Source organism: Macaca thibetana, chromosome 7 (genome assembly GCF_024542745.1).
Source record: "Macaca thibetana thibetana isolate TM-01 chromosome 7, ASM2454274v1, whole genome shotgun sequence".
Lineage (NCBI taxonomy): Eukaryota > Metazoa > Chordata > Mammalia > Primates > Cercopithecidae > Macaca > Macaca thibetana.
In genome coordinates, this window is record NC_065584.1 from 135,296,445 (window position 1) to 135,311,203 (window position 14,759).

General features: G+C 38.6%; 1 protein-coding gene across 2 annotated transcripts in view; it reads left to right on the forward strand.

Annotated features, from left to right (window-relative positions):
* AP4E1 (adaptor related protein complex 4 subunit epsilon 1) overlaps positions 1-14,759 on the forward strand; it is a 90,321-nt gene that overhangs the window by 40,674 nt on the left and 34,888 nt on the right. For both annotated transcript variants that reach the window (XM_050797131.1, XM_050797130.1), the window contains exon 14: positions 5,442-5,744. In XM_050797131.1, the coding sequence (XP_050653088.1) occupies positions 5,442-5,744 (303 nt within the window). The remainder of the gene's footprint in view (positions 1-5,441; positions 5,745-14,759) is intronic.

Genomic DNA, 14,759 nt, shown 5'->3' on the forward strand with positions numbered 1-14,759 from the left:
CATACCTAAGAAGTGTAAAGAGGCCGGGTGCGGTGGCTCATGCCTATAATCCCAGCACTTTGGGAGGCTGAGGCGGGCAAATCACGAGGTCAGGAGATCGAGACCATTCTGGCCAACATGGTAACACCCCGTCTCTACTAAACATACGAAAAATTAGCCAGGCGTGGTGGAATGCACCTGTAGTCCCAGCTACTCGGGAGGCTGAGGCAGGAGAATCACTTGAACTCAGGAGGTGGAGGTTGCAGCGAACCGAGATCGTGCCACTGCACTCCAGCCTGGGCGACAGAGCAAGACTCCATCTCAAAAAAAAAAAAAAAAATGAGGATCACAAATTGCCTTTACTTGTGTCTCTTTAGCCTTTTAAAATTTGTAATGAACCCCGCTTTCTTTTGGTTTTTATGACTGATTTTTTTGTTTGTTTTGGATGACTGCTGTTCACTTGTAGAAGGTCCTACATTCTGGATATCTGATTATTTTTGTTCAGGTTAAACATTTTTAGTGAGAATACTGCCTAGGCAATGTTGTGTATTTCCTACTGTATCATATCAGGATATATATAATGTCAGTTTGTCCACTTATTGGTGATTGTAAGTTTATAAGTTTGGGTTAAGATGGTGGCCTGGTGCGGTGGCTCATGCCTGTGATCCCAGCACTTTGGGAGGTGGGAGGATTGCTTGAAGCCAGAGTTTGAGATCAGCTTGGGCAACAAAGTGAGACCCAGTCTCTACCAAATGGAGAAAAAAAAAGAAGGTGACCTCCAGATCTTTGCATTGTAAAAGTATCTTTCCTTTTTGTAATTTATAACTAATTTGTCAGGTGATTCTATCAGGCTATGCAAATATCTTTTCCTCATTTATCTTCAGTGGCTTTAGTGTTGATGATCCTTCCTGAATTGATTATTGGTTTTGTGGCCATTAGTTTTTTTTGTCCATGAATGTGGCATGTCACTCCACTTAATTTAGATTGTCTTTTCTTTCTTTCTACAGCGTACAGGTCATGTACAGTAGGTCCCCTTATCTGTTGTTTTGCTTTCTGCAGTTTTAGTTACCTGTGGCCAGTCATGGTCTGAAAATATTAAATGGAAAATTCCAGAAATCAACAATTTATAAGTTTTAAATTATGTGTTGTCCTGAGTAGCATGATGAAATATTGAGCCATCCCACTTCATCCTGCTCTGCCCCACCTGGGACCTGAATCATTCTTTGTCCAGTGTATCCATGCTGTATACACTACCTGCCTGTTAGTCACTCAGTAGCTGTCTAGGTTTTCAGATGAACTGTAGCATTATTGCAGTGCTTATATTGTAGTAACCTTTATTTACTTAATCATGGTCCCACAGCACAAGAGTTGTGATGCTGGCAATTTGGATATGCCAAAGAGAAGCTATAAAAATGGTTCCTTTAAGTGAAAAGGTGAAAGTTCTTGACTTATTGAGAAAAGAAACATATGCTGAGGTTGTAAAATTCTACAGTAAGAAGGGAAATTGTCTCTGTGAAATTGTGAAGAAGGAAAAAAAACTCCTGTTAGTTTTGCTGTCATACCTTACACTAGAAAAGTTATGGTCACAGTGCATGGTGAGATCTTAGTTAAGATGGAAAAGGCATTAAATTTGTGAGTGTAAGACATGATCAGAAGCATTTTCCAATTGATGGCAGTTGGGTTCAGTACTATTTTCGGATTCAGGCATCCACAGGGAGTCCTGAAACCAATTCCCTTTAGATGCAGAGGGCCAACTGTATATACAAATACAATAGATTTTGTATTTTGAGCTTGTAATCTACAGTCTTGCTGAACTAACTTAATAGTTCTAGGAGTGTTCTTGTAGATTTCTTGAGACTTTGTTGAGAATTTTATCTAGTGTCATGAGGGCTATTGGTCTGTAGTTTTCATTTTTGTGGTATTCCAGTTTTGGTATCAAAGTAAATACTAGTTTCATAACATGACTTGGGAATGTGCCCTCCTGTTTTCTGGAGGAATTTGCATAAAGTTGCTGTTAATTTTCCTTTAAAAATTTGGTAGAATTTTCCAGTGAAACCATTTGGACTTGTAGATTTTTAGGGGAGTTATTAAATTACAAATTCAATTTTCTTAAAGAAAAATCTCTTGACTGAATTTTCATTCAATAGTTCAGTGTTTTTTTTTTTTGGTTTGTTTGTTTTTTGGTTTTTTTTCCCCCTTGGGACTTATCTTTGAGTCATGGATTATTCAGAAAAGTATTGTTTAGTTTCTGAGTGTTTAGAAAATTTTCTGTTATCTTTCTGTTACTGATTTCTAGTTTGATTTCATTGTGATTAGAGAAAATACTATGTATGATTTCAGTTCTTTCATATTTGAGGTTTGTTTTACAGTTCAAGGCACAGTCTATCTTGGTATATGTTCTGGGTTGCTTGAAAAATATCTATTTTGCTTTTTCTGTGTGGTGTGTTCTGTAAAGTCTGTTGTGATGGTGTTGTTGAGTTTTTCTATATCCTTGCTGATTCTTGGTCTAGTCCTATTAATTGTTGAGAGAAGGCTATTGACCTTTTCAGTTCTGTGGCCTACACTGACACTGTGAGGGGGTGGCTTGCTGAACAGTGGGGAAAATCCTGATTCCATCAGGTTTCCACTGACACACTCCCATCAGAGAAAGGCAGGGGCACTGCATTTCTCCTCGGTGGAGGTGAAGTGCAGGCTCCCTGCCCAGTCTCTACTGACACTGCAGGGGAGTAGGCCTCTCTACAGCTCAGTGGGGATGAAAGTCCTGACTCCTCACTCAGCCTTCTCAGTTCCCACCCTGCTGGGGAGTTTGCGGTACCTCATGTAGCCTGGTGAGGGTAGAAGTCTTGATTCTCTACTCTGCCTTTGCTGGTATGGGTGGGGCTGCAGATTTTTCTGTGTGGTATTTGGCTGGAGTAGGAGGGTTATTGTCTGAAAGTTTTCTGTCCTCTTGGCTTATTGACTAGAGGGCAGGCTCCTCTTGGGGCTTTTTGTCTGTGCCCATTTGCATTTCCAGGTTTCTGGCTCTCCATATCCAGTCTGGGGTAAATGAAACAACAGATAATCTGCTGTATGTTTTATATATAATATCAAGGGTTTTTAGGTATACTTAGCAGGAAGAATAGGGATAAATACGTCTTCTCCATCTTCCCCGAAGCAGACATCCATTACCATTGATTTTTGAACTGGTACTTTTGTTACCTGTTCTTCTGGAGCTACCTTCCATTTTTTCTAAAACCACCTAAAAATAATCATACTGTTTAAGGATTGAACTCATTTAGTCCTATTTATTTTGCCTTTTCTTCTCTTCCTTCTTGCTAGCTATACATTTTCCCTTGCCTATCACCCAGCCTCCTTTTCTTGCTGGTACCGATATTATACCAAAGACATGAAATTATTCCATAAACACCATTTAGGAAAGCGTAATAGTCCATTCTCACGCTGCTATGAAGAAATATCCGAGACTGGGTAATTTGTAAGAAAAGAGGTTTAGTTGACTCACAGTTCCACATGGCTGGGGAGGCCTCAGGAAACTTAAAATCATGGCAGAAGCCTCTTTACAGGGTGGCAGGAGAGAGAATGAGGCTGAGTGAAGGGGGAAGCCCATCATAAAACCATCAGGTCTCGTGAGAACTTACTCTCACAAAAGCAGCAGGGGAAACTGCCCCCATGATTCAGTTATTTTCACCTGGTCCTGCCCTTGACATGTGGGGGATTATTACAATTCAAAGTGAGATTTGGGTGGGAGCACAGAGCCAAACCATATCAGAAAGATTTCATACTTCCTGAATTATCAGTTTATTAATGATTCTAAAATAAGAAAACTTGACCCCTTTGTAGGCTTTGAGACAGGTGCTTCACTTACTCATCCTGCAGCTCTCAGCCCCTCGCGGGAGGGTGAGCATGCAGGTGAGTGGGTGCGGGAGGCAGAGGGAGTGCTTTTGGGCTCTGGCAGGAGCAAAACTCTGTGTGCGCCCCATGGCAGCATCTAGTGGGGAGTACCTGCGACTCCTGAAGCCCCAGTGAGCGTGTTACACTGCTCTTTTAGCTCTGCCATCAGCAGACAGCTTAAGTGTTAACAGCTCAGTGGGCCCTTTTGTATCTGCACTCACTCCTGAGCTCTTGTCTGGTGTCCAGGAAAAATGAGGTCACATGAATGAATTGAAGGATAATAAATGCAGGGGATTTTGTTGCCGGTGAAAGTGGCTCTCAGCAGGAAGGGGAGCTGACAGGGGGACTGGGGCGGCAAAGGTAATGTTCTCCAGAAGTCCAGCCATCTCTGGCTGGATTCTTCTTTGAAGTTACGCTGTCAAGCTGTCCCTCTGAAGTAAAGCCGCTTCTCTCCGACATCCAGCTGCTTCTTCCTCTATGCTGGCTGAGTCTGGGGTCTTTATAGGCACAGGATGGGGCAGGGCAGGGCAGGGTCATGGGTGATTTAGGAAAAGGCAACATTTGAATGGGAAAATAGGGATATGGATATAAGTTCTCACTTTGGGCCATGGTTTCAGGCTTTTTGGCTTGCGGGTGGGGCTTCACCAGGGACCCCCCCCCTTTTCTGCCTAGAATTTCTCTGCCTCCTGTCCCTATCAGTTCTTTCACTTACAGGATTGTATGTCACCTAAGTTAGATGTGTGACACAGATAAGCGTTTCTTCTCTTTTTTTTTTTTTTGAGATGGAGTCTTGCTGTGTTGCCCAGGCTGGAGTGCAGTGGCATGATCCGAGCTCATTGCAACTTCTGCCTCCCAGGTTCAAGCGATTCTCCTGCCTCAGCCTTCCGAGTAGCTGAGACTATAGGCGTGTGCCACCACATCTGGCTAATTTTTTTATTTTTACTAGAGACGGGGTTTCACCATGTTGGCCAGGCTGGTTTCGAACTCCTCAGGTGATCCACCCGCCTCGGCCTCCCAAAGCGCTGGGATTACACGCATGAGCCACCGTGCCTGGCCAATAAGTGTTTCTTAAAGTCTCTTCTGTTAACTGTCTACATCAGAATCAGCTGATGCATATTCAAATGTATATCCTTGGGGACCACAGGCATACTAAATCAGAATATCTGGGGATAAAGCCTAGAAATCTGTATTTTTATGAAACACTTTAAGTGCCTCTTACTATGTGGTAAACACCATCATTACATGAGAATCATCATTTAAATGCTTACTGGAAAATAATAACAGGGTGTGATAGTGCTTATAAAAACCAACAACCAACTCCAGAAGTTCAGAAACTTGTAAAGGTATCCTGCTTTATATATTGTTAATGACAATGGTGGGGAAAACCATTTTGAATTATTGGTATAATTTTGAACCTAAAATATACAGTTGTGTCTTTAATAATTTTTTCACCATGAGAGGATGTTTAATCTACTTTAAATTCACTCTAGCAGTAGGCACTTTGTTTAGATTTGAGTATAGTCTACTGTATAACTTGATATTTCTATATAAGTATCACTTTGTTTTATTTACAGGTATTAGGGGAATATTCCTACCTCTTAGATAAGGAAACGCCAGCGGAAGTTATAGCTAAGCTCTATAGGTTACTTATGAATGACTCTGTGTCTTCAGAAACAAAAACCTGGTTAATTGCTGCTGTGACCAAATTGACACCTCAGGCACACTCTTCTGATACAGTTGAGAGATTAATCCATGAATTTACCATATCTTTGGATACTTGTATGAGACAACATGCATTTGAATTAAAACATTTGCATGAGAATGTGGAACTTATGAAGAGCTTGCTTCCAGTTGACAGAAGTTGTGAAGACTTGGCGGTAAGACATTGGTGTTCCATCTTTTTAAAAATTGCGTTGTCATTAAATATAGAGTAATTCTTGCATTTGTGACATATCAGGAATATATCAAAATGTGGTTTCTGCAGCATTTAAGGTGAATGTTGGAGTTCTTTCTCACATTAGTATGACGGAATCTGAGAGCTCCCAGCACTTTGGGAAGCTGAGGTGGGCGGATCACCTGAGATCAGGAGTTTGAGACTAGCCTGACCAACATGGAGAAACCCCATCTGTGCTAAAAATGCAGAATTAGCTGGGCATGGTGGTGCATGCCTGTAATCCCAGCTACTCGGGAGACTGAGGCAGGAGAATTGCTTGAACCTGGGAGGCAAAGGTTGCAGTGAGCAGAGATTGCACCATTGCACTCCAGCCTGGGCAACAAGAGTGAAACTGTATCTCAAAAAAAAAAAGATTCAACCTTAAAAAGGTCTTCACCAAAGCACATTATAGTCAAACTGACAAAAGTCAAATTATAAAGAGAGATTTCTAAAAACAGCAAGAGAGAAGTATCAAGTCATACATATAAGAGTATCCCTATCAGACTAATAGGGATTTCTTAGCAGAAACCTTATTTTATAGGCAAGGAGAAAATGGGAAGATACACTCAAAGCATTGGGAAAAAAAACCCAGAAACTGCTAGACAAGTAAGTATACTCTACACAGCATAAAGGAGAAATAAAGTCTTTCCTAGACGGGTAAAAACTGAGGGAATTCATCCCCACTAGACCAACCCTAAAAGAAATGTTTGAGGGAGTCTTACATCTGGGAGTGAAAAGATAACTTCCAACATGAAAACACATGAAAGTATAAAACTCACTGGTAAGGCAGATACACAACTGAGAAAGAAAAAGGAATCAAATATTATCATCACACACACAAAATCCATAGAGGTAAACAGTGAAAAAGGAAGAAAGGAAAAAATGTATAAAACAATCAACAAAATGACAGGAGTAAGTCCTCGACTATCCATAACAACCTTTAATGAAAACAAGTTAAAGTCCCCAATTAAAATATATAGGCTGACTGAATAGATAACAAAACAAGATCCAGCTGTATGCTGCCTATAAGAAACTCACTCACCTGTAAAGATGAAGGGATGAATAACAATAACCATGCAAACAGAAACCAAAAGCATGTAAGAGTAGCTAATGTTATATCAGACAAAATGGACTTGGAAAAAAATATAAAGGAGACAAGAAATGTCATTATGTAATGATGAAGGGATCAGTTCACCAAGGGCATATAACATTTGTAAATACATAGGCACCCAACACTGAAGCAAATATATATAAAACAAATATTATTGAAGCTTAAGAGAGAGGTAGAACCCCATACAATCATAGTTGGAAACCTTGACACATCACTTTAGATTAAGACACATCATCTAGACAGAAAAATCAACAAAGAAGCGTCAAACTTAATTTGCATTCTAGACCAAATGGACCTAACAGATATTTACAGAACATTTTATTCAACAGCTGCAGAATACACATTCTTCTCAACACATGGAACATTCTCCAGGACAGACCATATGTTAGGCCACAAAAAAGTCTCAACAATTTGAAAAAATTAAAATCATAGCAAGTATTTTCTCAAGCTGCATATAATAAAACTAGAAATCAATAATAAGAGGTACTTTGGAAACTGAACAAATATATGAAAATCAAAACAATATATTTCTGAGTGACAATTAGGTCAGTGAAGAAATAAGGAAATAAAAACTTTTCTTGAATCTAATAAAAATGGAAATTCAAACACAACTTACCAAAACCTATGTAATATGGCAAAAACAGTGCTAAGAGGGAAGTTTATAGCAATAAACACATGTATCACAAAAGTAGAAGGATTTCAAACAAACAACCTTATAATGCACCTCAAGGGACTAGAAAGGAAGAAGAAACCAAAGTCAACATTAGTAGAAGGAAATAAATAGTAAAGATCAGAGCAGAAGTAAAAAAATGGAAACTTAAAAAAGATACAAAAAAAAAAAATCAATGAGATAAAAAGTTGGTTGTTTTGAACAATAAAATTGATAAACTGCTGACTACACTAATCAAGAAAGAGAGAAGATTCAAATAAGTAAAACCAGAAACAAAAAAGTAGCCATTGCAATGGCTACCACAGAAATACAAATGATTATTAGAGATGATTATAAACAACTGTACACTAACAAACTGGAAAACCTGATGGAAACAAATAAATTCCTGGACACATCTACCATGATTGCACGAGGAAGAAATAGAAAACCTGAATGAATAGTGACATTGAATCAGTAATGGTAAGTCTCCCAACAGAGAAAAGCTTACGAGACGACTTTACAAGTGAATTCTAGCAAATTTATAAAGAAGAACTAGCACCAACTGTTCTTAAACTAGTCCAAAAAAATTGAAGAAGAGGACATTCTTCCTAACTCGTTTTATGTGGCCAGCATTACCCTGATACCAAAACTAGACAAGGACACAACAACAACAACAACAAACTATAAGCCAATATCCCAGATGAACATAGGAGCAAAAATTCTCAACAAAATACTGGAAAACTGAATCCAATAACACATCAAAAAGATAATACACTATGATCAAGTGGAATTTTCCCAGAAATGCAAGGATGGTTCAGCATACACAAATCAATAAATGTGATACTTCATATCAACAGAATGAAGGACAAAAACCATGTGATCATCTCAATAGATGCAGAGAATTCATTTGGTAGAATCCAACATCCCATCATGATAAAAACTCACAGGAAATTAAGCATAGAAAAAGCATACTTAACATCATAAAGCCCATATATGACAAACCCAAAGCCCATATCACAATGAATAAGGAAAAACTGAAGGCACTTCCTCTAAGAATTGGAAAAAGGCAAGGATGCCCACTTTCATCACTCCTATTCAACATAGTACTAGAAGACCTAGCCAGAGCAATCAGGCAAAAGAAAGAAATAAAGGGATCTAAATTGGAAAAGAGGAAGTCAAATTGTCCCTTTTTGCAGATGACATGATCTTACATATACAAAAACCTAAAGACTCCAACATAAAGTTCTTAGAACCGATAAAAGAATTCAGTAAAGATTCAGGATACAAAATCAACATACAAAAATCAGTAGCATTTCTATACACCAATAACAAACTAGCTGGAAAAAAAAAGTAATGCCATTTACAACAGCTACAAAAAAAAAAAAAAAAAAAAAAATACAATACTTGGAATAAATTTAACCAGGGAGGTGGAAGACCTGTGCAAGGAAAACCTCAAAACGCTGATAAAAGAAACTGAAGAGGATAGAAACAAATGGAAATACATCTCTTGCTCATGGATCACATGAATATTGTTAAAATGCCCATATTACTCAAAGCAATCTACAGATTCAGTATACTATCAAAATACCAATGACAATCTTCAGAAATAGAAAAAACAACCCTAAAATTTGTAGAGAACCACGAGACTCTGAATAGCCAATACAATATTAAGCAAAAATAACAAAGCTGGAGGCATCACACTACCCAATTTCAAAATACACTACAAAGCTGTAGTAACCAAAACAACATGGTATTAGTATGAAAAAAAGACATACAAACCAATGGAACAGAGAGAACCCAGAAAAAAAATTCGTGTATTTATGACTAACTGATTTTCAGTCAAAGTGCCAAGAATATATACTGGGGAAATGACAGCCTCTTCAATAAATAGTGTTGAAAAGCCTTGATATCAGCATGCGGAATAATGAAACGAGATCCCTATCTTTCACCATATAAAAAAATCAACTCAATGAATTAAATAATGTAAGATCCAAAACTATGAAACTACTAGAAGAAAACTTACAGGAAATGCTTTAGGACATTGGTTGAGGCAAAGATTTGTGGCTAAGACTTCAAAAGCACAGGCAAAAAAGGCAAAAATGGCAAATGGGACTGTATTAAGGTCAAAAGCTTATGCACAGCAAATGATACAATCAATAGAGTGAAGAAACAATCTGTAGACTAGGAAAAAATATTTACAAACAAGGGACTAATATCCAGAATATATAAGGAACTCAATTCAACAGCCAAAAAAAAAAAAAAAAAAAATCCCATTTAAAGGTGGGCAAAGGTCATCAACAGACATTTCATGGCCAACAGGTAAACAAAAAAATGCTAAACATCACAAATCAGGGAGATGTAAATCAAAACCACCATATTATCTTATTTCAGTTACAATGCCTATTATCAAGGAGACAAAAAATAACAAATGTTGCCAAGGATGCAGAAAAAAGGAAACTCATGCACTGTTAGAAGGAATGTAAGTTAAGATAGCCATTATGGAAAATAGTATGGAGAGTTTTCAAAAAAAAAATTGAACTACCGTAAAACCTAGCAATCCCACCCCTGAGTATTTATCCAATGGAAAGTAAATCATTATTTCAAAGGTATACCTGCACCCCCATGTTCACTGCAGTACTATTCACAATAGCCAAAATATGGAATCAACCTAAGTGTCTGCCAGTGGACACATGGATAAAGAAAATATGGTATGTATACACAACGGAATATTATTCAGCTAAGTAATATCCTAGCAACATAGATGGGACTTATTTCACTATGAAGTAAAATAAGCATGGCACAGAAAGTCAAATATTACATGTTTTTATGCACAGGTGGAAGTTAAACATGTGCATCTTACGGAGGTAGAGAATAAAGAAGCTCGAAAGGGTCGGGGGACAGGGAAGAAGAATGGTTGGTTAATGGTTAGTAAAATACTTAGATAAGAAGAGTAAGTTCTAGGGTTTGATAGCACAGTAGGGTGACTATAGTTAGTAATAATTGTGTATTATTTGTATGTTTCAAAATAAAGAGAAGATTTGAAATGTTCCCAACACAAATGATAAATGTTAGAGGTGATGGATATCCTAAATACTGATTTATGTATTACACATTCTATGCATGTATCAAAGTATCATATGTACGCCAGATATGTATGTCTTAAAATCAACAAATAAGAGAAATTCCTGAATTATTCTATATTAAGAGACTGTCACAGGATATAAATATCTTCACTGCAGTTCTCCAAAAGAGATACTCTTCTTCCTATTTAGAATCAGTACTGGATTCAACCTGGCCAGGTTGAATCTCTTTGAGGCTCTTTTGAGCTTCCTGCATATGGATGTCTGTATCTCTTGCAAGACTTGGGAAGTCTTTAGCTATTATTTTTCAATTAGGTTTTCTGTGCCTTAGCCCATTTTGTCTTTAAACTCTCAAAATCCAAATATTTGTTTGCTTTATGTTGTCTCATATGTGACATATGCTTTCTTTATTGTTTTATTTATTTATTTTTGTCTGGTTTATTTCAAAGACATGTCTTCAAATTTGGAGATCCTCCCTTCTCAATCTAGTCTATTGTTGAAGCTCTTGGTTATACTTTTTATTTCATTCATTGAATTCTTCAGTTCTAGGAGTTCTGTTTGTTTCTTAGAATTTTTGATGTCTACCTCTTTGTTGAATTTCTCATTCAGATCATGAATTGTTTTCTTGATTTATTTTTGTTTTGTTTTTCTGTGTTCTCTTGTATCTTTTGAGTTTCCTTAAGATCATTATTTTGATTTTTTTTTCAAGCATTTTATAGATTTCCTTTTTTTGGGATCTGCCACTGGAGAGTTACTGTGTTCCTTTGAAGGTGTTATGTTTCTTTGCCTTATTTTTCTTGTGTCCTCACATTGACATATGTGTATCTGGCATCATAGCAGGTGGTTCTAAGTTTATGGATTCTCTTTAGTAGGGAAAGACCTCTCCCTATAGATGTGTCTGTGGTATTGGTTAACAAGGTGCTTGGGCTTTGATTCTGGATGGGCACAGTAGTATGATTTCTACTACTGTGAAATGATTTCTTCAACTATAATTATAATCAGTGATGTCTGTGAGTTCCTCAATGGTGATATGGTTTGGATCTCCTGCCCAAATCTCACGTTGAATTGTAATCCCCAGTGTTGGAGTTAGGGCCTGGTGGGAGTTGTTTGGGTCATGAAGGCAGATACCTCATGGCTTGGTGCTATCCTCTTGATAGAGAGTGAGTTCTTGAGAGATCTGGTTATTGTAAAGTATAGCACCTCTCCCCCAACCACACGTGCGCACGCGCACACGCGCGCACACACACACAGACACACACAGACACACACAGACACACACAGACACACACACACACACACACCCCGGACTCTCCCTTTGGCTCCTGCTTTCACCATGTGATGTGCTTGCTTTTGCTTTACCCTCCTCCATAAGTAAAAGCTTCCTGAGGCCTTACAAGAAGCTGAACAGATGCCAGTATCATGCTTCTTGTACAGCCTGCAGATCCGTGAGCCAATGAAACCTTTTCTTTTCTTTTTTTTTTTTTAATAAATTACCCAGTCTCAAGTGTTTCTTTATAGCAGTGCAAGAACGGACTAATAGAATGGCTTAGGCTGTGGTTGTTAGTGGAGGCTGTAGAAAGGCTTTGTTGAGGATAGAACATTAGGTGAATTGATCCTTGTGTACCACTGATAGCAGTGGTTGGCTGGGCATACTGGTTGTTAGATCCCTGGGCAGTGTGTATGAGTCCTGGCAGTGGCAGGATTGGGTGTGCCAGTCCTTGGGCCTCCAGAGGTGGCATGCACACATGCCGGTGGTGGCAGCAGTGGGGCGCACACAAATTGATTTTTAGTAGCGATTCATGAATTGGGCAATATCTCATTAGCATTATTCCACACTTCCTCCTTGATTTGTATTAGCGTACTGGTTTATTATAAGCTATATTGCAGAGGATACAGAGGAAGGAGATGCATAGGGCAAGCTATGGAGGAAGGTTCTCAGAGCTTTTATACTCCCCGTGGCCATGCCACTTTTCAGGAACCTCCACATGTTTGGCTATCTTCTTTTAATCTCCTTTGAAATTCTGTGTCATTTTATTCCTCCTCTATTTGAGAATCCAAAAAAAGTGGTTTTCCCTTTTATTTTGTCTATCTATGTGTTAAAATCTTTACCATTTTGGAGCCTGATCACCCACCTTTTAGTTTCCCACCTACTTTTTGCCACCACCCCTTTTAACCTAAAGTTCTCACTTAATACTCACTCTCTTTATTTCATATCATGATCTCCCTCAGGTGTAAATTAGAAAATTTTTTTTTTTTTTTTTTTTGAGATGGGGTCTTGCTCTGCCACCCAGGCTGGAGTACAGTGGCGTGATCTCGGCTGACTGCAACCTCTGCCTCCCAGGTTCAAGTGATTCTTCTGCCTTAGCCTCCCGAGTAGCTGGGACTGCAGGTGCGCGCCACCATGCCTGGCTAATTTTTTCTGTAATTTTAGTAGAGACAGGGTGGCACCATATTGGCCAAGCTGGTCTCGAACTCCTGACCTAGTGATCCACCCACCTTGGCCTCCCAAAGTGCTGGAATTACAGATGTGAGCCACTGTGCCTGGTCTAGAAAACTTTCAAAGGTAATTAGAATTATTCAAATTAGTTGAGAAAGAGAAAAAAGGGTAATATTTCCACTAATTTTGACTCAGATTTTCATGGCTTGTATTCATTTTGAACATTTCTTCATTAGTTCTTTCAGTAGTTCCTCAAGGGCAGAGGCCTTGCTTTAGTATTTGGTGGGCATTCCAGAGATGTTTATTGAAATGATGAATGAATATGCTACACATAGTATTATACTAGGGAGTAACTACACTTCCCTTTTCCTCCAATAAAAGATAATGATGTTGACATAGCCTCATCTCAAGAATCTTTTTTTTTTTTTGAGATGAAGTTTCACTCTTGTCACCTAGGCTGGAATGCAATGGCACGATCTCGGCTCACTGTAACTTCCTCCTCCCAGGTTCAAGTGATTCTCCTGTCTCAGCCTCCCAAGTAGCTGGGATTATAGGCATCCACCACCACGCCTGGCTCATTTTTGTATTTTAGTAGAGACGGGGTTTCACCATGTTGGTCAGGCTGGTCTCGAACTCCTGACCTCAGGTGATCCGCCCACCTCAGCCACCCAGAGTGCTGGGATTACAGGCGTGAGCCACCACGCGCAGCCTAAGAATCTTATTCAAGCAAAACCTTTCCAGATTCAGAGAGTGAGGTGCCATTTTTATGTTTGATAATTATTTGCTATTCTAAATTATCTGAGCTATTTGTATATACTTGGCTAAATCAGGAGAGGCAAATCTTTGCTTTCTGAGGTCATCACTGCTCTCTCCACTTGTTTATTGTTTTTGTTCATCTCCTTCTTTTCTCCTTTCCCTGTCATTCTTTCTTCATCTCTTATTTATTCATTAAAAATTATTCTCCTAACACTTTTCCTGGTGAAATTAAGTAATTTTCCATAGTTTTGTGAAAAATAATTTTCAGTTATATTAGGATATTTAAATCAAAGGCACTGTGGGAGGCTGAATAATGGCCCTTGCAAAGATGTCCATGTCTTAATCTCTGGAATTTGTGCTTGTCCTTAAACATTAAAGAGAACTTGGTAGATGTGATGAAATTAAATATTTTGTGATGGGGCAGTTATACTAGATTATGTAGCTAGGCATGATATAATCACAAGGATCCTTATAAAAGTGAAATGAGGTTACAGAGGAGAAGGCAAAGAAAAAACAAAAGCAGAGATTGGAATGATGTGGCCACAAGTCAAGGAATGCTGGCAGTCTCTAAAAGCTGGAAGAAACAAGAAACGGATTCCCCTGGTACATTCAGAAGGAAGCAGCCCTGCCAAAGCCTTGATTTTAGCCCCTGCAGCAGGAAACCACTACAGTTACCGTACCTCATAGTATATATGTCTGTTTCTTCTGGTGGGTTACAGTTCTGCTCAGAGTAGGAACTGTGTCTTCCTTTGTCTCAAGTATAGAACCTAATAGGATGCTGTAACATATTTGATGCTCAAAAATATATTCTTCACTGCAGTGAAATTAATAGTAAGTGCAAATGATTTATATTGTTAGATTCCTAGGCAGGTGATCTGATTATAGATGTTTCGGAAAGCTAGAGAGTTGGGTAGCATTTTCATTCA